The following is a 27,116-nucleotide window of genomic DNA, read 5'->3' as shown; positions in this document are numbered from 1 at the left end:
GAAATGCAGATGAACAGCTTATTGCTTCAGGAGTAAACCTTTTCCTGCCAGTGCCAGTAATATGCCTTATTGTTAAATTCTGACCTTCAAATTCCTGGATTAGAAAGTTGCAGAGTGAAAGAAAGGCCTCTAGTCTAGACAAAAGCATCTCCAGACATTTGAACAGTTTACCACTTTGACTGGAGAGTGAAGGAAAATAACATATCCCGGTCTTTATATAACAAAAAAAAAAAAAAAACCCTGCTAATGTTAACAGCAGAGGAAGAGATCTCGGTTGTTTGTGGAAGTACCTGAGCAGCGCTGCTCTGCACAGCTGCGTGTCCGACCTGCCCCATGTGAGAGGAGCGCTGTGATTGGCCCAGCCTGCTCAAGGCAGGGGAATTTTTTTGAACAGGGGGCAGATGTACTCTGCCAAAGAAACAAGACATCAACTCCCGGAGGGATTTCTAGCAGAAGAGATCTGCAGTCTTTCGACAAAATGGCTCTCCTCCCATCATCAGGCTTCCCCGGGCAGAGGAGTGTGACATGTGACGGAAAATAAAAGCCGTGCATTCATGTAAACATGCAAACAGGCCACGTTAAGCTCAATATGCTGAAAGACATATGGAGAGAGATGTACCTGGAGTTGACAGAATCATCTTCTACTTGGTGAGCTCACTTGACAAAGGCGTGAGCATTACAGATGTTCACTTGTGTGTGAGCACTCCAGCTTTAACTCATCAAGTAGGTAGGTGTGCACTCTACCGTCGTATGCTCCATCATACTGCTCCATAGTCTAGAGCGTTAAAACTGTCGGTAGTTCGCTATGATTGAAATTTTCATTATTTATGATGACACGACTTTAAAAATAATTATTCATACCGCCAGCAGAGTTTTAAAATTATATGGTATTGGTTATTTGCTGTCTGAAAAAAATCCAAAAAGTTTTAATGTGTGCTCCCCTCAGACAGTTGCTTGTATCCTGTATGGTCCCATCTAAATGCGCAGTCCGTGGTTTAGCTCCACTTTCAATCTAATTATATTAATTATTTGAGGCGATGATGACCATATCACATCTGGCTGTTATGGGAATTAAATTTCATTCAACTAAAACCCCCTCCCCCTCCAACCCCCCTCTGTTGAATTTAATACTATGCATGTTCTCCTGCAAGTAAGCTGTGCATGCTGGCAGGACTCCTCTCTGTGCATTTTAAAGTCGATTAATTATACGCTTTGACTGTGTGACTGGGTCGTCGTGACTGGCTGTTGCTGCTTTGCGTTTTACGAAGCCAAATAAAGGCTGGGCTTGTGTTTCTCTGAATCGGTCATCACACCGTCTCCAATCAGGACAGAGATACCATTAGACTGAACACATTTTATCTGCTCTGTGACATTGGGAAGGTATGTTGTGACAGCAAGCGTGACAGACAACGTCAGTGTATGAGATGAGCTGATCTGAGATCAACCTGGGCCAACTAAGCAGATCAACAGAGAGCAGATAGCTAGCGCCTGGCTGGACGTGTGAAGGGATCAATGCATTTCAGGAGAGAACGAGATGGAAGGCACGGAGCTTAGTCCACATGAAAAGGATACAATGGTATTCTATTATTTATTTTTTTTGTCAAAGGGGGAACACAGAGATGTAATCCTCTCTGGAAAGCTTTCCCAGTCACAGAAATATCATGCTGTGAGTGACTCAAATGCTGGAGTAAATTTTTAGTAGGGGGAAGCACTTTAATATTGGGCTTTTTAGATTACATTCCTCATAATCATAAAACATCAAAGCTGCCTTAAGGCCAGATGTGCTGCTTTTAGGCTCAAGACACGAGGATCTTAAACTGTTGAATTCATGGCATGATGTGAACCTGCCATGGACCTTCTGTTGACCTGCAAACTGTCGTAGAGCTTCATCTATAGTTTAGCTAAGACAACAAAACAGGCTGGCTTCCTGTAATCTGTCCAACCTTCAATTATATTCACGGACGGTCATTGGGCGAGAGGTGGGATACACACTGGACAGGTCATCATCACAGGGCAACACAACGACATGAAGGACTAACAGCCAGGCATGCACACGCTCAGTGAAATTTACACAGGCCAATTACCCTAATTAATTAATCTAAGACCTACCTAATCTAAGAGTACCTGGGGAGAACCTGTGCATGCACAGGGAGTACATGCAAATGTCATGCAGAGAGAGACTGGGATTCAAACCCAGGACCTCCTTGCTACAAGGCAGTAGTGCTGCAACTGTGCAGCTCATATCCTCTAACTGAAAGAGAAGACAAAAGTGGCTACATTTATTACAAAGCACTAATTGAGTTGTGTACACCTTACTTAACATTACAGAAAAAATAATATCAGAAAACAACAATCAAAGTAAAAGCCTTACAAATAATTCATAATATTCCACAACAAAACACATTTGTGATCTTGTTTTTTTTTTGTTTTTTTTGTCAGTGTTGTTGTTTTCCCAATGAAATTCCTGGTAAGAGAAGCACAATCAAACAATTCTTGGATTTTAAAGAAACAGACTGAAATAGCTGCATCTGAGAAACTAAGTACACCGTTGTTGCTTTTATAGAATTTATGAGCAGGACGTCGCAGCCAGGCGCTGCTATTTACATGGAGTTAACTAAATGATTATCAGCAAGTGGGACCACCTCTATAAAAGCAGAAGTTCTGACAGTTTGCTGGACTAGACAATACAGGTTTGTGTTGACACAATGCCAAGATGGACAGACATCAGCAAGGGACTTAGGGAAGCAATGCAGACAGCTGACCCTAACATCAGAGCGTGCAAAGCTCAGAGAAACTGCTAAGAACCAAAGAGCCTCACTTCAGACTCAGGCCTCAGTTAACAGGATAAGTTAAAGTCCACACCAGTACAATCATGAAATGATTGAACAAACATGGGTTGTTTGGCAGTGTTTGCAGCTGAAAATATCCCCATTCCAAAAGTAAAATGGCAGCAAGAGTTTGGTTTGCAAAGTCACGGTTTTGTGGTTTTGGTCGAACCACAAAACTACTGGATATATGAGACCAAAGTAGAGATGTTCAGGTGTAATGTACCGCACCACGTTGAGAGAAAGCTAAACTCCTCATACCAGCCGTCAAGCACAGGGGTGGAGAGCGGAAGATGTGGGCTTGCTTTGCAACCACAACACAAAAGGTTCTTAATAAATCGTGAGTGTACATTGTAAACAAAAAGCTCCAAAAGAGGGATACATTCCTTCCAAACAGAGGACCTGATATATGAACCTGGCGTTTAAAAAAGCTGGTAAAACGCTGACGGCTCTGGGCAGGGCCTGTGACGTGATAGCTGACAGATTCCCTGGGCTTGATAAGGTTCATAGTCATGATACAGTCCAAGTCCGGAAAACAGAAAACCAATGAGGTGTTCGACAAGAGCAAGGCGAGGCGAGGAAATCCAAAACCCAAAAACCTGGTAGGAAACTTGACAGACAGGCAAGGAACCAGCGCTGGACATTCCCTCACTAATGGTTTTCTATAGGCTGACTGTAGATGTCCAGTATATAAAGAAGGAGGACCAGGTGAACTGAATCAGGTTAATTGTGGTGCAGCAAGAGGAAAATCACAGGTGCAGCAGATCACTATGATACCATACCATATTTATTTATTAAGCAGTTTACAAGAGCAAAGGTCAAAAAAGTGTTGTGCACATACATCTGAAACTAGGATAACGAGGAGCAGGAGGAGAGTGAGAGAACAGACAGTCGGGCCAGAATCATAACACCTTTTTCTAGTTATCTGGCTGAGGAATGTCTTGTCACTCTGCTGCTCTAATCTTGCCCATCTCATTATTCCAGTTCCTGGCCCACAAATAATTCAGGCTTCAAACTGCGCAGCTAGCCACATCCCTGAGTAATTAGCCGAGACCGACACAATAAGAAACGAGAGACCCCATGTCCACTGAGTGTATAGAAATATAAAATTAATACATACACATGAAACACTTCTTGATTTCTGTTTTCCTGAAATACACATATAAACAATTTAAATATGTCACACATTTGGTTTCGTTTACAATGATACATTTAGCGCAGAGGAGTCTGTGGATGTGTGGTAATTGACCTTGGTTTAGGAGGTGATTTAGCCTCAGCATTCAGAGGATTTATTACCATCACATAAGGAGACAGAAAAGAAAAGGGTCTTAGTGATGCCAAAATGTGTATTGATTTAATATATATATATATATATATATATATATATATATATATATATATATTTCAGGCAGCTTGTTACATCATATTTGCAGGGATCTAACTATTTAATTTGTATTCAAAGGATGTCTGTGACTCTGTCACACTTCAGGCACAGATGGACGCAGAGACTGAGCAGTTAGCAAGGTTAGGTTGAATTTATTTTGTGGTTCTCTTGGTCAGACAGGCAGTGGTCAGATGTGTAAGTTCAGTCAGCGTTTGGGCAATCCTTGTAATCAGTGTCAGACAAGCAGGAGGTCAAAGTCAGGGAATCCAAGGAGGTCGGTGAGGAAGCAGGTTCAGGCAAGCAGAGGAAATGGACAAGGGAGGAAACAGGCCGGTTAGAAATCTGCCAAACTTGACTCAAACAGAACAAATGGCCTGAAGGGTGACACCAGTGGGGTTAGACAACAATATGACGGCGTGCAGGAGGAGGATCCGTCCTTATATGGCAGCAGCTGCTGATCATGGTGATGACGCTCAGGTGTGAAAGTCAAAGCACAGCAGCAGGTGTGACAGACTTATTGCATTATTAGTTGTTTTTCTACATTGTTAAATCTATTACACTAATAAATACATTTCATAAGTCAAAGGAGTGGAAATAGCTTATTTTGATTTTTTCCCCCACTATTTAAGTTCCAAGAAGTTATTATTATTATTATCATCGTTAGTTTTATAGACCTAATGGCAGAGTTTGAAATGTACAAACTTTCCTCTGCTCGCCTCTGATTGGTGATCTGCAGGTCAAACTCTAAAAAGGCAAATCTACCCCTTGTTTAGTAATTGCATGAAAACTTTGAAATTCCCACCATTTTTAGGATCTACGCTTAGGCTCCATCCGAATACTCTGACTGAGTCAGGACTCTGGCCAAAGCGGAAGTGCGTCAGCGGTCACCATGATAAGTGCTGTTTGAATAGTGTAGTCAGTAAGGAAGGAGGAAGGAAAAGGATAACCTTTCCTGCAAGATGAATTCTTGCAGCATTTGTGCATTCACAAACACACAAGAATCCATCTTGTACCACTGAACGGCTTCATTCGTTTTGGCCTATTACCGTCTGTGTAAACGTAATAGACCCGAACCAAAAACGGTTCAGGCCTAATACTTTGCTGTATTGAGATTAAGGCGGTACATTCCTGTGTGATGAAAGCAGGAGCTGCTGAGCTCACAGCCAAACCAAAGTAAACATGGCAGCGCAGGAGGACGCACTCCTAGCTGCTGCTATCATATCGGTTTTGTAAGAATCCTCCATTTAATTTTGGAAAGAAGAACAGCAAGAAGTGCCTTGACTAGCTTACCTTCTTGAGGTTTCACATGAAGGTGCTGCTTACGTTTTAATTTGATACCATGATAGGCTAAAACCAATCTTTCATAGGTGGGCACTAGATGCCGCTACACCCAGTGAGCTTGGCGAGTTCTGCTCCTTTACCCAAATAGATTCGATAGTAGCTGTCCCAGGTTGATAATGTGCCAAACGTAGAGTGCTACACATTATTGATCTGGCTGGCCAGGTTAGGAAAAGAGGCCTGTATACGTCCTCTCGTGGCTAGTTTTGCCTAGGAACCCCGCAACATCAGAAGCCTTAAGGTATCCCACAATCCTTTGCGTGACATGACGTATAAGCACAGCCCCCCCATGGAAATCAAAGAAAATGTCCAGAGAGAAGAGAGCGCACAATTTGTAGTTCATTTTCAGAAGGCTGTAGGCCTGGATTTGACTCGACTCATCCATCTGCATTTCCGTCACATAATGATGTCGGAGTTAAAGGCTGTCTGAAATCGGCACAGCAGTCCGAAGCTTTTTCCTACCCAAGATAGAGTAGAGAAAGGTCAAGGACCAGGAGCTAGGAGTATGCTAAGGATTATGGGATCACAGAGGCTGGAGCTGCAGAAAGTAGTTACCTGGAAACAACAGATAAGTCCCGGACGCCCAGGACTTCACAGATGTGGCCTGCATAGAGAGGGGTTTGAATCGGGGCAGAATGGATCCATGGATTTCCCTGGAGCCAGGCTATTTCACAGTCTAACAATGACATGTATCCCAAAGACGACATGGGAACGATCAACCAATCCTGGAGCAGGTCCTTGCTGATTCATATAAGCGGACATAAGCTAGAGGTTAGACGCTCTCACTTGCGGATCTTACCTTGCCCACATGGTTTTATGTGTGAGAGTCCAGTACTGAAGCTGTAGCATTCCTCTGACTTGTTAGATTAAATATGTTAAAGTATGATTTCTGTTTGAGCAGAGTCATGTTTTTTTTTTTACTAAAAAGTCTACAATAAAGAAGACCACTTTTACGGGGTAAAGAACTTGGGAGAATTGCAACTGGATGTGATTAATTCTTTACAAGACGGAGTTAAAAGCTATTATTAAGGGTATTCGGATGGAGCCCTAAATGAGAACGATCCAGTAATTAAATAATTTCCTGTATATGTCACTTTTTTTCTCTTAAGTGTCACATTATATGTGTCAACGAAATCAATTCGGCTGGACAGGCCTCAGTAAAACCAGCAATTTGCATCAATTGGATCTCCTCTACTAAACAGGAAACTCAACCGAGGCAGACACAGACAGAGTTTTAGATATGAAAACACATTCAAAGGAGAGCTTGGCCGTGCAATGGAAGAAGACATTCTCAAAGGTACATCTTAGACCTTTAAAAATCTTTCTTTGATCATGCTTTCTGACCTTCCATATCTGTCTTTTTTCTGCCCCTTTCCTCTCTTAGAATAAGTAAATTCTAGTACAGGACAATCAGGATGAAAAGATGGCAGCCATGCTGTTACCAACGGGTCCTGATGGCTTGCGGCGGTTCACTCGCGAATCCCTGGCTGCCCTGGAGCAGCGGATTGCGCAGGAGCAGGCCAAGAGCTCCAAGGATTGCACCGAGGCTCAGAAGAACGCCGAGGCAAACAAACCCAGGCCCGACCTGGAGGCGGGCAAGCAGCTGCCGCGCATCTTTGGTGACATCCCTACAGAGCTTGTCGGGGTGCCACTGGAGGACATCGATCCATATTACTACAAGAACCAGAAGGTGAAAGCTTTTGTCGTCTCTGTGTCTGTTTGTCTGAATATGTAGGAAAGAATAGCTTTATTACTTAAACAGAGAGTTTATTTTTATATCGTATTAGCAACAAATCTTAATCTTGTTCACATTGCCATGATTCATTCATAGTAGAAATGGCTCAAAGGACACACAGTGAGCCTTTACTTTAGATTACTTTTAGGATTACAGTTTTTTTGGTCTATTTGAAACACACACACAACCTTGTTTAAAGTACACTGTGAGGACCGTGTCTTGAGTTCTATTGACTTCTATTAATTTTAAACCCTTTCTATTGTTGTGCTTTTACACAGTGTTTAAAGCTATTTAATGTTTAATAAATAACTCTCTGTTAGGTATTGTCTGGTGAATATCAGCTCAAGAGCTGATATTAGGACAATAGTTGAAAGGAATGATTTGAGCACTGGCATTCTTTTAACAGCAAACTCTGCACACATATAGAATAAAGGAGTGACAACTTCTCTTCCAGTTCAAAAATGTATTAACATAAATAGAATGAACATCCAGAGAACATCACTATAGAATGCTGTTTATCTGAATTAACACTATATTTCAATCACTAAATCCTCTCTACCAGGCTAGTGAAACTTAACTAAAACTACTAAGCAACATGAAGATAAAACATTATTTGATAAAATAACGTTTTAAAGAATGATTTTCTCAGTAAAATCAGCAAACGCTCGATTTTATTAATGCGATCATACCTAGGGGTCGTTCTAGCGATCGGTCACTAAAATCGGTTGATCCTAAACTCATACAAAAACACCATTAAATCAACATTAATTTTCCATATTAATGCGGCAATTAACATTCATAGCACTATCGAACAACGGCGGAGCGAAACGAAACAAACCTTATGTTTGAAACGAACTGTAGTTACATATCCAGGAAGAGTGGAAGTTACCGGAAGCTAATAGCATTAGGCTAATGGACATTGTGCGCTAATTTAAAAAAGCTTCGGCTTTTTTTTTGGTCGTAATGAGCGGACCAGCTAACGCAAACATCAATATCCCATCAATGTATAACACCCTTGTGGAGATAACGTTTGTTATCTACCCTGTAAGATCCACGTGTTTCAAAAACACTGTGAAAATGCATTAAGTAAACCGTTCTAAATAAACCATTTAACTTTCCCTGTTTATTTCTCTGCCAACTTGTCGGTGCCTCTGTGTCAGTTCGCTTCACTTTGGGCATCCAGTTGGAAGCAGTTGAATTACTCCAAGGGAAAGTTGGTTATTTCAGCAACGGGCAGCGGCTAGCATGCGGCTCTGCGGCTATGGGCTAGCCGAAACGTAGCTGTTAGAAGGTGTTCCCGGGTCATAGTGGTCCCGCCATGTGAAACCCAGGCCTGCAGCGGCCGACTTCAGATCAGTCTCTCGTCTCAGCCTGGCCTGGTGAGAAAAGGAGACAGCTCCACGCCGTCTCGAGTCAGTTTTCCTGCAACAGATGAGAAAAATAAACAAAGCTGGTTTCGGCATGTGAATTCTATTACTTCGGCATCTGGGCACACAGAAGTTAGACTGCAGGCTTAGCTTTGATCCAGCCTGCAGTTCTCAGAGCCCGGTCAGGTCCTCTGGACGAAGAGAATCCCCCTTTTGTGACTCCAGGCAGGAACAACGGGACTGAGTTTCACAGAAAGCAGATTTTACTCAGCTTGGTCGACCCTGCAGATGCTTGTGAGTCTTTGAGTCCCATGGGGCCCACATGGGTGGCTGGTCTCCCCAGCGCGGATCCTCTCCTTGAGAGTCCACAGGCAAGAAGAAAGATAAGTGAAGTGTAGCCTGGCTTCACAGCAGGGCACCCTGCTGAGGGAGGCAGTCCCTGCGTGGATGCAGCAGTGTGAAATTCCTTTGCATACAACCCATTCTGATTTTTCCTCATGGCTTGATGGCACAACACTACGGCCTAACCCTGACCCTAACCCTAACCTTTACCAGTATATACCTAACCCTACCCTAAAGCTAATTGACACCATAGTCCTAAACCTAACCCCAAGCCCAGAAAAAAAGTGATGACCACACGTACATTACAACAATCTAATGTCTGACTACAGAAAAATGAGATTAATTAATAATGTGCTTCCAAAAAGATATGCATGTTTAAAAATTGTAGAAGAATGTTCCATCAAGGCAAATTGCAGATGATAACCTCTGCCAGCAGGGTGATATAATCAGCTGATCTAATTACTGGAAGAAAAATTCATGTTGCTGCTTAAAATTAGCCATAAACCACCTTTGATCTGACTCCCATCACACTGATCAATCACAGGTCACCAAATAGAAATTTACTTTTAAAAGTAGATGTTTTTTTATTTCAAAAACAAGATTTCTATTGTAAAACAAAATAGGATGAAAAATCTTTAAAGTTAAAATAGTAAGTTAAAAATTTTAAACCGGGCAAAAACAGATAAAAAACAAATAGAGAAAAACTGTCAATGTCAAGGACGCATATTGAAAGTACAATGAGACAAGAAACATGACAGTCAATATTAATTTGTTAATATAACCCAAATATAGTTCTACAAAATTTTAATTCCATATTTGTTGATATATGATAACAATTTCTATACATTTAATCAAAAATACAAATAACCAGGGGTAAAGTTTAATTTTGAAATGCATTTAGAGACAACTAGTTTTTGTTTGTGAGAAAATAAATAAAACCTTTCTTTGGGCTTTTGAACATCAAATGTTGGTGATTGTTCACATCATTCCTTGGGGGCAGCTCACTGGGACTAAGACGGCCTGTCTGCATCTCTTTAGATCTCTGGAGGACGCTCAAATAGGATTAGCAAGTTTTGATTTGCTGAGCTAGTAGATCAGGCTGCCGCCCATTAATGGAGAGATGAAAACAGGGCATGGCAGCCATTCTCAGGGTCTCTTTGTTTTGGCATGTGATGAGCTGCGGAATGGGAGGATTATCCAAAGGCCGAGAAATATTTAAATAAATGCCACATCTGTTGGCTAAACATTCAGTCCCCTTTGGAGTTGCCTCCATTATCTCAACTTGCTCCGATGGCTGCCTGTAGTGGAAGTTAACACAGATGGTAGGCAGAGAGGCTAACTCAACGCTGCGGATGTACTATCATCCCCGCTCGGGAAAATGAAACAGCAGAACGGCTGATGTTTAGCTTCTCTGTACTGCTGATAGTGTTGTGGCCCTAGCTGAACAGATTTCCTATGTAAAGAACAACGTTCAAAAATGTAATCTTTTTCCCCCAACAGTGATGTTTATCCTTTGCTTCTCTTTGCAGACTTTTATAGTACTTAACAAAGGGAAGGCCCTCTTCAGATTCAGCGCCACGTCTGCACTTTACATATTAAGTCCTTTTCACTTCATCAGATCAATCGCCATAAAGATTTTAGTCCATGCATATCCTTTCTGGCTGGTCCACTAGTGTCTGTGCATGTCTGTGCTTTTATATATATATATATATATATATATATATATATATATATATATGGAGAGAGAGAGAGAGAGAGAGAGAGAGAGATAGATATAGATATAGATATATAGATAGATTTTTTTTTATTTTATTTCTGTAACCCTGTTTATTAAGATATGCTTTTATGAGTCAGGACAGGATGTTGAGGCAAGCAGGGCCGATAATGTGAACCAGAGTTTGACATCTTGTCTCTGAAGTTAAATCTAAAATGAAGATGAAACTGTTCTTTGTGTCTTATGTGACACTTTGTGTCTTATGTGAATAAATGTCTTTCTCTGCGAGATAATCCAACTTCAAACTTAATGACTTGTGGGGTCTTCCCCTGTATTGTCTGTTTTTTTTTCTCCAAAGAAACTGTGCTCTATAAGTAATAGATGATGGTTAATTTCCTTCCCCCTCAGTATGTTTTAAAAAGCACTGATCTTATTCAGTGTTCTACAATCATTTTAGTCATGGGGACAGACATACAGTGACTTGCTAATGTATTCACACTCCTTTTTCAACGTAACTTGAAAAACCATCAACACATTTACAGCTGTTCTCAGTGTTCTCAGTAATGTCAGCTGTTTTGTGTGGGCCTCAGAGATTTATTAGAACGATTGAACAATCATGGGGACCAGACTATAGCACAACTGCAAGCTGTCAACTGAGCCATCCACCTCAGTTGACAGCCTGGGAAGGAGGGTGTTAGTCAAGAAGGCAATCAAGAGGCTAGCGATAACTCTACAGGAGTTCCTTACAGGCGAGGAAGTCTTTTGACTAGTAGTCATGCATGCACAGGTAGAAAAAAAGTTGCTCTGGTCAGATAAAGCCACAAATGAACTTTCAGTCCATGTGTAAAATGCTACATTTACTAAAAACCTAAGATTGCACAATATCATGAACATGCTATCCCCTGCACCCTTTGGGTTTGGGGTCAGTGTCCGCGTCAAGTTTAAGAATTTCAGTGTATTCTTCACCACTGATGGTAGGATGGAACAAGAGGATGCTGATGCTTCTCCTTGGTCTACTGTGTGAGCTGAGTTAAAAAGGAAAGCTCTCGATTCACTGGTCCATCTACACTTCAACCCTCACCTATGGTCACGAGGTCTTCATTATGATCAAAAGGTCGAGATCCTGGATACTAGCAGCAGACATGAGTTTCCTCCAATGGGCCGGGGTCGGGCTCAGCCTTAGAGAAAGGATCAAAAGCTCAAAGTAGAGCTGCTGCGCCTCTGCATCGACACGGGTCAGTTGTGGTGGTTTGAACATCTGATCAGGATGTTCCTTTATTTCTGGGCATGCCCTACTGGGAAGACATGCTGGAGAGGACCCAGAACTCGCTGGATCACCTTTCAGCAGCCAAACAAAGACCCAAATCCACTTGAGGATCAGCGGCAAGACTTGAAAATAAAATTGTTCTGCAGAAAATTACCTGAAGAACCTAAATACAAAAGCATACTCCACTTTTTAGATTTTTATAAAAAAAAAAATAGGGAACCAATGTATCTTTTCACTTCTATGTTGCACTGTTGATACATCACATAGATAATAAGACACATCAGAGTTTGTAACGCAACAAATGTAAAAAAGTTAAAGAGGTATGAATACTTTTGCAAGACACTGTCCAGTATGGTAGGCGATCATAAAAAAATATTTTCACCTAGTTTAATATTAATTTACTGCAATACAATGTCTTTATCCCACTATGTTTTGGTTGATGGTCAGCTTATTATAGAATAATGAACGTAGATCTTATGTTGTGTCTTTCTGTGCCACGCCACACTTTCCTGAACTATTTCCACATTATTTAGCTATTTCATAATGTTCACCATCCTGACCAACTGTTTCTTCATGGCCATGTCCGATCCGCCAACATGGACCAAATACCTGGAGTAAGTACGCTTCAACTCGCTCTCTCTCTGCTCAAGGTGTTTCTTGATCACATGCTTTGCTATATGTGTTCTAATGGGGAGTTGCTGGGGTCTGTTGATTTATCAGTGACTTCTGCAGAATTACAAAAAAATGTAAGTATGTGTACTTTACACGTGATGCATGTCATGTTCATGCAGCTCTGAACACCACATCGGCATGCTGTGGAATGAGAAAAGCTTTGAACATGTTTGAAGGACCACCATGCTGTGCATGATGTGAAAGATTCAGTTCAACCATTTATCATCAGATGATTCTTAACTTGTGACATTAAAAACAACTTTTCTTTTACATGTTTAAGAGAGAAAACATTCCCAAGGGTTTAGATAAAAATGGACAGGTAGCCAATAATTTACAGGACTCAACTGCTGACAAGATTACAAAGACCAGAGATACTGGAAATGTCCTTTTGCCCACCAAACCTGAGAGTCAAAGTTTTAACATTTCATTCTTTAAACAGAGCAGGGCAGGCTAGTTAGTTTGATTTGAAACATCCAGAGTATTTTTTTCTGTAACTTACTGATCATCACTGCTAGTAAGAAAGTGAAGAGGTCATTTTCATGAGGTCATTGCATTTTTTAGGTGTTGGCAGTTTTGATAATTACATGTCTGATTTTTACAGCAACATAAAGGAGCCAACTGTCAGGCCAGGTTAACAAAATCACTAATGGCACAATAATTGTTGGCCCTAACAATTCCTTCAAAATACATGGACCTTGTGCATTTATTAATTTAACCACTTGCAGATATTCTAAGAACCTTTATTGAATTTCTCTTTCTCTGGAGGCTAAATATGCTCTCTATTAGCTACTATCCACTAAGCTTGATTAAGACCAATACAGTTTTTTTTGTCAGATTGACAAAAACTTTTCAGATTGAGCTTCCCAGCACCAATCTCTCTGATCTGATTTAAAACATGGGATGAATACGTGGAAAAGCCCCTGTTTCTCTTCCAAAGTGCAAAGATCTCTCTCTGTTTGTGCCAGGCAGAAATGTTACAGGAGAAGACTAACTTGTCTCCTATCTGCAAAGGTATAAACTATACGGGTACAACAGTAGTGCCAAATTTGATTTTGTTGCAAACACAAATTATTTCTTAGCACAAGTACATGTTAAAATAGATGTGCTTAAATTAAAGATTTTAATTTAAGCACATCTATTGTTTTCTATTGTTTTACTGTTACAAAAGATATTTTATTATAAGTCTTTTTACACATATTTCGCAAGAAGGGCAACAAATCTGTCCACAAATCCACAAATCCTGTACGTTATGGACTGGAAAACAGTCATCTTAAATTGTTGAACTGTTTGAGCCCCTTCTCTTTCACAGAGACATTAATGCATCCTCCATCCCTACTGCTTAACGTTTCTGATTTTGAGATAATTTTCCAGAAGGTTGTTGCTAATAGCCCATCTTTTTTTTAAAAACATATTGTAAGCATCAGATTTAGAGCAGATATTCATTCTTCAACAGGCAATACAAAATAGTTTCTTCGTAGGGATTAAAATCTACATTCTGCGCTTGAAAATTTCATGTAGCATCTTTATGTTATAAAAATATATATAATTGCACATTCAGTCAAACTTGGTTTAGCTTCAAGTAAACTTACAACTACAAGCAAATGTTTGGCTGCTGGGGGAGGCTTCATGCTTTTACTTCACCCACATGCTGCTGCTGCTCCATGTTGTGTTTCCAAAGCTGAAAACAGATTTATACATGTAACAGTGTCCCATACAGGCATTCTTTTTGTTCTAAACTCTTTCAGCATGTTATTTCTTCTCTGGCTGTTTTATTATTTCATCATAATTGTTGCTTTACATATTATTTGTCGGTGTCTCGTCGGGCCACACTGCTGCTGTTGTTGTTCATTTTAAAGCAGGGATCTGTGTGCGTTCAGTGTTAAGACGGGATGTTCATCGACCTTTTTTCTAATGATTTCCAGGTACACCTTCACTGGCATTTACACTTTCGAGTCGGCAATAAAGATTTTTGCGAGAGGATTCTGTTTAGTGCCGTTCACCTTCCTGAGAGACCCGTGGAACTGGCTCGACTTCACCGTCATCGTCATGGCGTGAGTAGCTGTTTCAAAACGCTGATAGTCCATTTGACTTTGGCAGTGAATGGAGACTTGCTGCTGCACACTGACACTGAAACAGGCAGAGTTTAGTCAAATAATCTCGATATAGTACAACCTGGAAAGATGAGCATGACAAAAAGGATCTGTGATGCAGGATGTACATTAGATCTATGATTGCTTAGTGTTGCTAATTTCTCTGAGATCAATTGTTCCAGACTGAACATTGGCTTTGTCTGATAACAGCGACACTAAATCCCCTTTTTTTATTTACATAAAATAGAAGGGACAAAATCCCTTTTTTATCTAAATAGACTGACAGCTGCTAGTACAGTCAGAGATTTTGATTCATTATGAACCAGTCAGCTAAATAGCTTCATCTTACAGATACCAAACAATGGTAAATCACATTACTAACCGTATGTTAAAGATGATAGTCACAGATAAACAGCAGCAACACTATTAGTGGGGTTGTATCATTGCCTTTGGCCACAGAAGGCAGACTTCACCAGGTAAATGATACTATCATAACACTATTTGCATATCAGCTGTATATTTTTATGCCTTTTGGAAATATACGGCTTTAAGTAAATAACACTCCCACAAGTCCTTTCTACACACCTGAAACTGCATCGTATGTAATGTGATCGCTTGCTAAACAATGCTTCCATAGCTTTTTTGGTTTGTTGTTGTTTTAAAAACAAAAAAATACATCAGTGATCTGTTAATAATGTTACCTAATCTCATGCTACGCCATGTAGATGCACTGTCTGCACTGATGGAAATTTGCCTGTAGTAACTCCCACTGCAGCGGAGTTAGCTTTTTCTTCTGAGTAGTTTGGCGGATATCTATTTGAGCACTAGGGCACACTGACCGTTAGAGAGTATTAAACTTTTAGCCCAAGATAGTCAGGTGATCATTAAGTAGGCATGTGTGGAAAAATCTATTGAGACATGGCATCACAGCAGAAGTAACTAACTGCATCATAAATCATTCATATAATTCATGAACAATCCAGATGATGAGGAGGATGATGTACTTAATATTTTTTTTACATTTGGGCACATGTTAAACACATGTGACAACATAAAATAATATTGTGACAGCAGCTACAGTAACACAGGGAGGAGCCAAAGTTCTATGAGTTTTTACAGATTTTGCCTTAAAGGGGACATATCATGGTTTCAAATCCTTCCTTTCAAATTGAAATCATTCAGTTGTGGTCTATATAAAGTGGAACTGCAATGCTTTGGTCTGAATTCCTCGTCGCTGTTGCCCCACAGCCCCTTTTTTGACCTTGTCCTGAACTGAGTCTGAGAGCAATTAGTTTTAGTGCTGTGTCTTTAAATTTAAAGAAGGTACTTCACACCCCGCCCCCTTACAGTTTGTAGAGCATTCCACTCTACCCCATTCGGCCATTTTAGCAGTATGCTGGTGGACAGTGTAGTGAATTGTGTGTGTTAATATCTTAACATTTTCACTTATCCATTTGCAGCTTCAGCATCCTTCAGTTTGCACTACAAAAATGTGGCAAGAAATAAGAATAGCAGCTTTGTGCAATAGGTTTACTGGAGGCCCGTGACGTTGTTTAGCATTTCCGAAGTAAAATCTGTCACGCAATTGTTAAAAAAATATAATAAAGACTAGAGAAAACTGAACGAATTGAGAAATATGACCCAAACAGAATAGAGATATATCTACACAGCTTCTGGAGAGACTACATTCAAATTTTCTGCATTCAAATTCCTAGCGCCTCCAACTGCACAACAAAATGCATTTAAGGTCTAAAGAAAATGGACGTTGCATGATATGACCCCTTTAAAATAATTTCTATTCAACTAAGAAGTTTGTTTCTGTGAGGAAAGGAGGCAGGTAGCCTTAAAAGGTAAAAACAATGTAAAAGGAGCACATTTTGAAAAAAGTAATTTAACAGTTTTTATTTACAATTAATTAAAAATGGCAATTTGAAAAATATACCATTCTCAATAATCATTGGAAAAATATTTAGTACAACAAAACCTTTTTTCCATTTTTGAGAAGGTTTTTGCATATTTCCACTGGTATTTTGGTGATTTATCTTTGTTGACATGAATATTTTAAGTAGCACTATCTATCTAATTCAAGATGGGAGACTCTGGCTCGGCCACTCCAAAATGTTAATATTACTGTCTTTTGGAAGAAACATGTTGGTAAACTAAAATATTAATTTGAACCTAAATCTGTCAGGGGTATGAATAATTTCAGTCCCAACTGGAGCAGCGACAGATGGAGATATATTTAACAGGACTGTATAATCTCGTTCACTGGATGCTAAAAATACTAAAAACCTGTTGTTCATTTTAGCATCTGAATTTGCTTTATATATATATAGTATTTATCAAGTTCAATTTAATCAAATCTGTTTAATATATTACTTTATCGGAAGGTATACTTTGCCCAGAAAGCAATGAAGAACTTTGCCTTGTTTTTGCTTTATTGGCCATAAACAATTTTGTCTTCTTATATAAAATCCTTGATTTATTTTTGAGAATTATTAAATTTTATTTTTTGCTGTACATTACCTCATGGTTTTCTGCACTGGTAATGATTTATTATAATAAAACAAAGACACAATTGGACAAGCTGGGACAACTATACAACTGAGTTTTAAAGTAAACTCTTAATGCAGTCCATCTTGAAATTACACCTCTTCTGTTTCTATTGTGATAAACCTGTATGACCTAAAAGCCCCCACCTCTTCCACTCTTTGTACCAAATTCTAGATATGTTACAGAGTTTGTCGACCTTGGAAATGTCTCTGCACTAAGAACCTTCAGAGTGCTCCGAGCCCTGAAAACCATCTCAGTTATTCCAGGTGAGGCGACCGTCAGGCCGTTTTCTCTGTCCCCTGTCTTATTCTTATTCCCATTATAGTGCAATTAACACTATGAAACATCTGCATTCACCGATGATTTTCTGCATTTCCTCCTCCATCCAGGTCTGAAGACGATCGTTGGCGCTCTGATCCAGTCTGTGAGGAAGCTGGCCGACGTGATGATCCTGACCGTCTTCTGTCTCAGCGTGTTTGCCCTCATTGGCCTGCAGCTTTTCATGGGTCTCCTGCGGCAAAAGTGCGTCCGGAGCCTCAGTCATTGCATCAACTCCTCATATAGCCCAAACACGACCTTCACCTGCAACAACAGGACCTGGAGCTCACCAGCGGACTTTCTCAGCGATGAGGGTCAGCGCTGAACAAATGTGACTGCTGTCTGAAACCGCTGCACAGCTCTGAACTTACTGAACTGTTGCTCCTCTTTCCTTAGATAATTTTTACAAAGTTGAAGGACAGAAGGATGCTTTAATATGTGGCTATGGAAGCGATGCAGGGTAAGTGAATCTGTGCTCATTAACAAGCTGTAGGCTGTTACATAATGATAAAATGTTTACCACCATTATGGCCTCTGATCCCCTGCATGCCGTGTGCACAATGGGACATGGAAGCTTGTGCGCTGAGTTAAGCGGAGAGTTTCACAGTTTTCACAGTGGCAGGAGAATGCAGCAACAGCGGATTTCCTGTTGGTTTTAACGTTACATTCCCTGTGAGGCTTAACGTATAGGGCCGTGAACTCATCAGAGGAACGGGTGTACCATGAACAAAGCTGCATATGGTGTGGATAATCATGTCTTCTCTGCCTTTACTTAGAAAAGCTGACAGCTGGAGAGAGCTATCTTGCCGGATTGTATCGTCCAGAAAGCCACATAAAATAATTAGGTTAACTGTAACAGATCAGATCCCTTTACAATTGTGCTACCTTAGTGTTTGGACTAATGCTGTACTTACTACTATTACCAGTTAAAATCTAAAATCAGCACTTTATTTGACATAGTGGATTTAATTTATATATACCCTGTCGTTCCAAACAACTTTATTTAAATCTAGATGTAAATACCCTTTTTTCCCTTTTGAATGGTCGATGGTGTTCCTAATCGAAGGTGCAGTGTGTGGCCATCCAGATATTGCCACTCAGCCTACGCACTGAATAATCCTGCAAATCCTAATGCCTTTGAAACAAGCACAACAGAGCGACTCTTCCCTCTGCCAGCCCTAGTTCGAAGGGTTATAGTGAGCTAAACATCCATCTGTGGGAATGTGAAAGCCTGCGGCTGCAACAGTCGGCCCTCATGAGGTGTTCTGGTTAGGACCAAATGATAGAGAGGGATACCAAATAAAAACCAGGATGGTGATGCTTATGAGAAACTGGTACAAATGTGTCATTATTACACTTTCTTCACAGGTCAGAAAGTGGTCATTGTAGAAAGTATTGAAGGTGCGGTGATTAGAACTTGTTAAGCTTGGATCTCCTGAGACAAATTTTAGTCAATTCGGATATTATTTAACAACTAGAACTACAATAAGAATATAAGATTCAAAATGTTTGTATTAGCCTTCCAGCCATGAGTGATCGGTAGTCATTTATGTTTTTTATATTAGCAGTAGAGCAGATGCATCATGCCGCTTTGTGCGAGAGGAGCTGTCGTAAACCAGGGTTTTACCAGGTACAACATGATTATAGAGTTGGCATGTCAAACTGTGATTGCCATTTTATATTAGAGGTTAGCATGGGTTGTGTAGCTAGTATTAAAATTTCTCTTTAAGAACTGTAAGGTGTCACTATATTAAAAGAAAGAAAAAATGATAACCAAGTTAACTTTGTTTAGTGTCCTATATTAGTGATTTGCCTACTTAGTGTGGCCAGCATCACTGAGTGTAAAAAGCAGTATCTGGTTCTATGGCCTGGAGAAAAAAGATCCTTACAGCATGTTCCATTAAAGACAAGCTAAAAGAGGCAAACAGGTCAACTTTGCTTTAATACATTCAGCCTTCCTGTTATCTACTAAAAGTCTCGCTCTTGCTCACACTATTGCAGCTTGAATTAAGCACAGACAAACTGTATTTTGGCACGACACAGGAGGAAAACTTTCCTCTTTAGATAGCTTCTTACATTGCTGTACCTCCTCTGACCTCATTGTTTAACAGCTGACTGAAAACAGCCAGCTGTGAGTCTTCCTTTAGCAGTGTCAGCATCCACACAGAAGAGGGCTGTTGTCAGTGTGACCTGTTCGCAGGTACGACTCAATCAGTCATTCAGTCTAAGACAAGTTCTCTGGTTACAGTCACTGGTTGACTTTTTGCTCCGGATATTTTTAGAAGTAAAACTGAAAGAAGATTCTGACAAACTAAACACAACTTAATCACAGGGGTGACCTGATTGACCTCTACTAAGCATCAACGTGCTGTTAACTTTCAAAAATTCTGAAAGAAAGGACTACTACCGAGCACTTAAATACCACTTGGTGTGTCTGAAAAATAAGTTTATTTCAACTGTTTAACCTAAAGGCACATCATATAAGAGAATAAATATATATATATATATATATATATATATACACACACAGATGGACGGTCACACTGAGCCTGGTTCTGGGGAGTTCTTCCCGTTAAAGGGGAGTTTTCCTCTCCATTGTCGCTACATACATGACTGGTATGAGGGATTGCTGCAAAGCTAACGGCGCAATGCAAGCGACTGTCCACCATCGCTACATGCTCATCCAGGAGGAGTGAGCATGCTTTAAACGTCTTTAAGTGCTCCCTCTGCTTTAACCATCCTCATATATGTCTGCCGTGTTCCTTGAGCTGTGAAAAAATACACAATATTCAAAGGGATTTCATTATCTACTCTAGAAGATTCTTTATTAAGAATAATAAAGAAGAACTACAGCTGCTAAGATTTACCCTATATATTGGCCAGAGAACAGTAAAGGCTGCTGTTTTACTATAGACCCCAAGGAGGTAGTAAGTCACACAATTGTCACTCATCAGAGACCAACAACTTTGCAGTTTTTAATCTCACTTGGGCAGCAGCCTCCCAAAAAAAACATAGGAACTTAATCCCCTCAAGAAGGAAAATCTGATCCAGTAATTTCTGTTGAGGTCAGAGTGAAAGGAGGAAACATGGGAGGGCCTTTTTGGGTGGAAGTGATGTCACACAGCTATTTAAAGTGTGCTTATGAGATCAAAATATCAACATCAATATCATAACAAGCTAAATAGCTGCTCCACCTTTGACTCACTGCAGCTAAACTTTTTTTTGGACCTGTCATCAGTTGATTTTCTGATTTTTTATCAATTAGTATTGCCATCTTGCTTTGATTTTAACATTACAGTAACATCAGCAGTGACATGCAGCGTATATTGCATTCTTTCCTTTTTTTTTTTTTTTTAGCTGTTAAGCAGCTACCAAATGACACAACGCAGAGCCACAACATGGATGACAGATTATAGGTCAACTGAGCTATAAGGTAGCTTATGTGTTTGTTTGCAAATTTCTGCGGAAGGCTTTTAACTTATGTGGCATCTCTGACGCAACTTTCTGCGGCGGGCTGTGGAGACGGGCAAGATACTAAGCAGGTCAGGACGGAGGACGTAAAACATAGAGGATGCTTAATCTTTTGAGTGTATTCCAACAAGTAATCCCTGAGTAGATTTCCAAATTAAAGCTCTGGATACGTTATGATGACACACACTGTGACACGCATGCGCTGAAGCAGACACTACTGAGCGGTCATAAACACAGACTTGTGCTAATTCAAATGCTTCTCTCAGTCTGGTCACAAAGTTTGTTATATGTCATTTGCATTAACAGTTCAGGACGTATTTCATCGCTCCTACTGTAGCGTTTGGGCCTGTGCTCATCCTCTTGTATCTTAATCTCCAGTGTGCATTTAGGATTATTACTGATCATACAGACATTTTCAACTTTTGCTGATGTGAGCATAGAAACCCACTGCTTTAGCTCTCCCTGGTAAATAAAGTTGCATTTTCTACTGCTACTCTTTACATAAACTGCAATGGTATTGATTTGAACTCTTGAAATAAAATAGCAATAATAAGGTAACCAAGTCAGCATGGTGCATATTTGTAAAGCAGAAGGAAAAATAATGCTTGGCTTTAAATATCTTTTACAAATACAAAATTGAAAAGTAAAAAAAAAAAAGATTACTCTGATACCCCTAAACAAAATCTTACGCAACCATGGCTTTGGAAAGCACCTAATTTTTAAGCAGAGTCCAGCCGTGTGTCATGCAAGCTCACTGTAAAGCCAGCTGATCTGCGAAGGCCCCAGAGGTTTGTTAGAGAACAACAGTGAACAGACAGCATAATGCTGATTGAGGAACCCAGCAGACAGGTCAGGGATAAGGTTATGGAAAAGTTTAAAGTAGGCTTAGGTCACAAAATAATATCCTTTAGCTCTAAACCTATCACAGAGCACTGTCCAATCTATCATCTGAAAATGGAAAGCGGCTAGTACATCCTCAAACCGACCAAGACATGGCCATGCACGTAATCTCACAGGCAGGGGAAGGAGAACATTAGTCAGAAAAACAACCAAGAGGCACATGGCAACTCTGGAGGAGCTGCAGAGATCCACGATCCAGAAGGGAGACTTTGACGAGACTATTAGTTATGCATTATTATGCATGTATTATTATGTATTATGTATATACAGTTATGTATTATTAGTTATGCACTCCAAAAATAGGAGTTTGATCATTCGCCCAGCTCTAATCTAAATGTTCTAAATTTAGAACATTCTAGCACATTTGAGCTTGTTGATAAATTTCATGAAGTCATAGAAACATTTGTAAATAAAAAGGCATGGAGAGCTTGAATAAACAGGGATTATCCAAAAACTATTTACTATTTGGAAATGAGAAAAATAGGGATAGTAGCCTACCGATCTGAGTAGACATTTGCAGATACAAAGTCCCTGTTTGATACTTCTTTGAATTCATATAAAAACACCGTTTCATCATTTTTACATGGTTTACTTCAGTGTTGTGATTCAGTAAAACTTAACTTACTCATCAACATTGTGCACGATGCTGCATTTCTGCTTTTCATTTTCTTGGCGGCTACACTGCATTTTTTTCCCTAATAAAACTTTTTGCATGGCACCCTGGTTCTCATGACGCTCTTATTATTCTGCTTCAAGAAGAGGCAAACTCAACATCAGGCTGTAATGTTCAGATAACACAGCACATGAATGCATACAACTCTATTAGTTATTTTTACAGATAATAAATCTGACAGCTCCAGTCTTTAGTAAACTCACATCTCGTGCCCTGCTGACATTTTCAACTGCAGCGGTTTGCTGAGGGTGCTAGGCTAATGCTAGCCTGTGCAGTTGTTGTTTTGATATGACCTGTCAATAATGTATTTCAGTACAGTTCAAGTTAATCATTTGTGGGCAAAATGTACAGAAACATAATTACTCTCCGTGTTCTTCATAAACCTAGCATGTTGATTTACTGTAATAGGTTTGGTGTTTTAAGCCACCAACACAGGCAAATCAGGCTACATGGTACAGACAGACTGGGAGCTACATCAGCCAAAACAGTCTCTCTTTCACTATCAACGTCTTTGTAAAATGTTGAAAACTCTTAAATTGAAACCAAGATTTGTTACACCAGCATCACAATATCAACAGTTTTTAATCTATTTCTGCCACGCACACCAAATAAGGCGCTGATTTTTATGAACTGATCACTTAAAAAGGGGCCACACAGCACAGATGTGGCTGACACAAATTATGGCACACCAGCAGTCAGTATCGGGCTTTGAGTTCTGTCCGGTTCCCTCATACGGCTCATTTGCAAAAACTCTAAACGGGATTAAAAACCACAACTGGGACTTTGTACTTTCCGTTAAAAGAACAATAAAAAAAACATATTTTTAAGGCCTCTTGGAGATTCAAGAAAACTGCCTTTAACAATATAACAAAAGACATTCCAAACTGGTGGGTTGCCAATCAATGCTCTTTCCATATCTGTAGCATCAGCTATATTAGAATAAATAGGAGACCAGGTAAAACCGTGCGGCGTGACAGGAAAATGTTTCCAGCCTCACACATACTTCGCCCGCTCTGGACGTCAGTCAGAATTCCTGCTTAGCATCCTGGTGAGATCTGCAGCTGTTCTCACAGCCGTGCTCTACCGCCCAGATGTTTGCCAGCCATTATGAAATTATTCCACTCTCACATTAACATGGAAGCGCAGCTTGTTCTCTGCTTCAGGACTTAAATATTTGCTGTAATGCCACTGTGCTAACAATGAAAATCAGGGCATGGAGCCAAACATTTTTGGAACTGCTATTTGATATCCATCTGGCCGAGTGTAATCCCTTTAACTCTGGTGCATTTTAGAGGTTCATTCTGAAACAGGTTTCAAGTGGTGTATTCAGTTAAAAAAAAAAAGAAAAATGGTGTTAAAGGCACTGCATGCACTTACTGTATCATCTCCGCTTCGCTTCTTTGTGCAGTCAAACGCTCAGAGGGAACATGTAGATACGAGAGATGTTTTTTTTTACTCTTAAGTAGCCTGAGTGCCGACGGAGCAGTATCTGTCCTGATGGCTCCTGATTTATCAGCCCTGTTATTTAATAGTCTGTCTTCTGCTCCCCCCTTTTATATCCATCACAGGAAGTGCCCAGAGGGATTTGATTGTCTCAAAGTGGGAAGAAATCCAAACTACGACTACACCAGTTTTGATACCTTCGGCTGGGCTTTTCTGGCACTGTTTCGACTCATGACCCAAGACTATTGGGAGGAGCTGTTCCACCAGGTACAGCGGCTGTACATTGAAGAAAGTTTATACAAATTTGATCAAATTTAATCCAAACACAAAGAAGTATTTTTTTTTGCACCTGTCCTTCCGGTGCAAAGTTATTTTATACTGATATTTTTGAGGTTATAAAAAAAGAACATTGTTTGTCCATGAAAAATTGTATATGAAAAATCCAATCTAAACAGTGGCCTGCAAAAGTACTTTTACAATATGTAGTTTTTAAAATGTATTACAGAAAAAAAAACTGATGAGCATATGAGTTCTGGCCCCTTTAATTTGATGTCCCCAAATACAATCTAGTGCAACCATTTGCCTTCAGAAGTCACCTAATCAGTAACCAGAGCCCACCTATGTGTAATTTAATTTAGCAAGAAGACCAAGAAACATACTTTAAACATACAGTCAGAGCGACAATGGAATGGATTTGATCAAAAGATATTGGCCGGACCTGAATCAAACTGATATTCTAAAAAATAATTGAAAATATCTTGTTTATTGACATTCTCAATCCAATCAGTCTAAGCTTGACTGTATAGTCAAGGAGACTATACAGTCAAATCGTAAAAACCATTTATGCTCTAAAAGGCTTACAGCTATATTTGCAGCCCTAGATAATTTTCCAAAGTATTGACCCATGGGGACTTAATGCAACTACCACAGTCTTGTTTTGTAAGAGAATTCGAAAACCATGTATAATTTTCTTTCTTCTAAAAAATAATGTGCCGTGACTTAAAAATGGGGGGAGGGGGTGGTTAATTGGGAAGAATACTTTTGCAAGATATTGTATTCCTGATATTATATTTTTCAGTATTTTCTGTGGGTGAAATGAGGGATTATCTGTTCTGCACTGATAATGACCATAAAACTGTTATTAACATCTTTCTTGTCCTCAGACTCTGCGCTCTGCAGGGAAAACCTACATGGTTTTCTTTGTGCTGGTGATCTTCCTCGGCTCCTTCTACCTGGTGAACCTGATCCTGGCCGTGGTGGCCATGGCCTACGAGGAGCAGAATCAGGCAACCATTGCTGAAGCCTGGCAGAAAGAAAGGGAGTTTCAGCTGGCCATGGAGCATCTCAGACAAGAGCAAAGAGTAGGCGCAGGGTCCTCCTGGGTGTGTGCGTGTGTGTGTGTGTGTGTGTGTGTGTGTGTGTGTGTGTGTGTGTGTGTGTGCTTTCAGCTTCAGAAGACAATAAATACTCCTAATTCTCTGTCACAATATTTCTGTCTCCTTGAAGATGGCATCCAAAAGACAAACACAGGAGACGGACTCCGTTGTGTCCCCAGAGCTTTCGCCGTTCTGCGTGAAAGCAGGAAGTATACGCCGCAGCAGCAGCAGAAGAAGAAGATCTCACAGGACTCTTTCGGAGGAGACAACAGCTGAAGCCACTGAGGAGAAGCTGGAGCCTGTGGATGAAGCTGTGGTACAAAACAGCTCCAAGCAAGCAGTTTTTACATAGTTGTTGGTGTTGTGCACTATAGGAGCTAATGCCTTCTTTTGTGTCTCTGTCTGTAGCCTCCTCTGTCCCCCCTGCCATTCCACCCTTTGCTGGCCACGCTCTCCTCTCACCCCCTCAGCACCAGGAGAGGAAGCCAGAACAGCATCTTCAGCTCTGTCCGTGCTCGCAAAAACTCAGAGGCTGACTTCGGGGACGATGAGTACAGCGTCCACGGGGATGTCTTCAGGAGTCGCACCAGTTCGACTGCAACGCCCTGGAAGAAGAGGAAGGGGAGCGTTAGAAGCCACTGCTCCCAAGTGTTGACGCCTAGTCTCAACGTCAACGGCCGACTGAACATCTTCCTGGACCAGAACGGCATCACCACCATGGGTCTGCTGACCCCGTCCATGCCGGTTCACAGCATGGAGAGATTCAGGGAAGAAACTGTGAGTATGCAGGCCTTGTGATGAGGACATGCTGGAAGAGATAAAAGGCATGCACGCTTTTCCATTAAATGGAAGCTCTTTCATGTTAAATATCGACCAAAGCAAATTCAGAAAGCATCACATATATTTCTTGTCTACCAGAAGCCTGGCAGCGGAGTGGACACAGCTCCCAGACTTCTCCTGCAGCCTTCGCCCACAGTCTCAGAGCAATGCTCTGTGCGCAGGAAAAGAGCTCACAGCTCCTTCAGCTTCTTCAGCGATGCCATGGAGGGTGCGTCCTTTTCTTTGCTAGAATAATATCCTAGAAATCCATTCAGAAGTCAGAAAAGTCAAAGTACTCCTTGCTAGTGTTTGGTAAAGTCACAAATTAATTTACACATTATAGGTAAACAAAAAATAAACATTTTGTCACATCAGAAGCACAAACTTCATTGTGCTTTATTGAGATTTTATAACTCAACACAAAGCAGGGAAGTGAACTTTTTTTTTTTTAAGTTTTCTCAATGTCAGTAAATGGTGACAACTTGTAAATAATTCAGCCTAAAAATATGTTTCTGTTATTTTGCATGTTTTGTTTCCAACACTGGTTAAGAGATACACAACCTTCTATTGATTGAACCTTCTATCCCTATTCAAGGTACTATGCAAAAGTATAACCCTTGGTTTTGTTTCATTTACGATACAATGATTAATGAGTAAATTTCATTGTTATAAGTTATGATACAACCATAAATTTCAGCGTTTTTTTGTTGGAATTGTGAGTGAAAGACTAACAAGTAAAGCTTTACTGCGAAGTGGAAGGAAAACTATTCTGTCCTGGCTGACAGATAGCGAACAAAATGAGAGACCCAGTAGATTTGATTGAGGCTGC

The 27,116-nt window shown here is 40.3% G+C and overlaps 1 protein-coding gene across 1 annotated transcript in view; it reads left to right on the top strand.

The window, feature by feature from the left end:
- LOC105930265 (sodium channel protein type 4 subunit alpha B) overlaps positions 1–27,116 on the top strand; it is a 64,093-nt gene that overhangs the window by 6,179 nt on the left and 30,798 nt on the right. Inside the window, exons 2-14 of the mRNA XM_036137994.1 lie at positions 6,750–6,844; positions 6,932–7,237; positions 10,521–10,639; positions 12,497–12,586; positions 14,567–14,695; positions 17,462–17,553; positions 17,677–17,919; positions 18,002–18,065; positions 24,218–24,359; positions 25,256–25,453; positions 25,599–25,784; positions 25,877–26,245; positions 26,387–26,516. Coding sequence (XP_035993887.1) covers positions 6,971–7,237; positions 10,521–10,639; positions 12,497–12,586; positions 14,567–14,695; positions 17,462–17,553; positions 17,677–17,919; positions 18,002–18,065; positions 24,218–24,359; positions 25,256–25,453; positions 25,599–25,784; positions 25,877–26,245; positions 26,387–26,516 — 2,029 coding nt within the window. The 5' untranslated portion in view covers positions 6,750–6,844; positions 6,932–6,970. The remainder of the gene's footprint in view (positions 1–6,749; positions 6,845–6,931; positions 7,238–10,520; positions 10,640–12,496; positions 12,587–14,566; positions 14,696–17,461; positions 17,554–17,676; positions 17,920–18,001; positions 18,066–24,217; positions 24,360–25,255; positions 25,454–25,598; positions 25,785–25,876; positions 26,246–26,386; positions 26,517–27,116) is intronic.

Source organism: Fundulus heteroclitus, chromosome 6 (assembly GCF_011125445.2).
Source record: "Fundulus heteroclitus isolate FHET01 chromosome 6, MU-UCD_Fhet_4.1, whole genome shotgun sequence".
In the NCBI taxonomy this organism is placed as follows: Eukaryota; Metazoa; Chordata; class Actinopteri; order Cyprinodontiformes; family Fundulidae; genus Fundulus; species Fundulus heteroclitus.
Note: the sequence above shows the minus strand (reverse complement) of the source record. Positions and strands in the feature narration are given on the sequence as shown.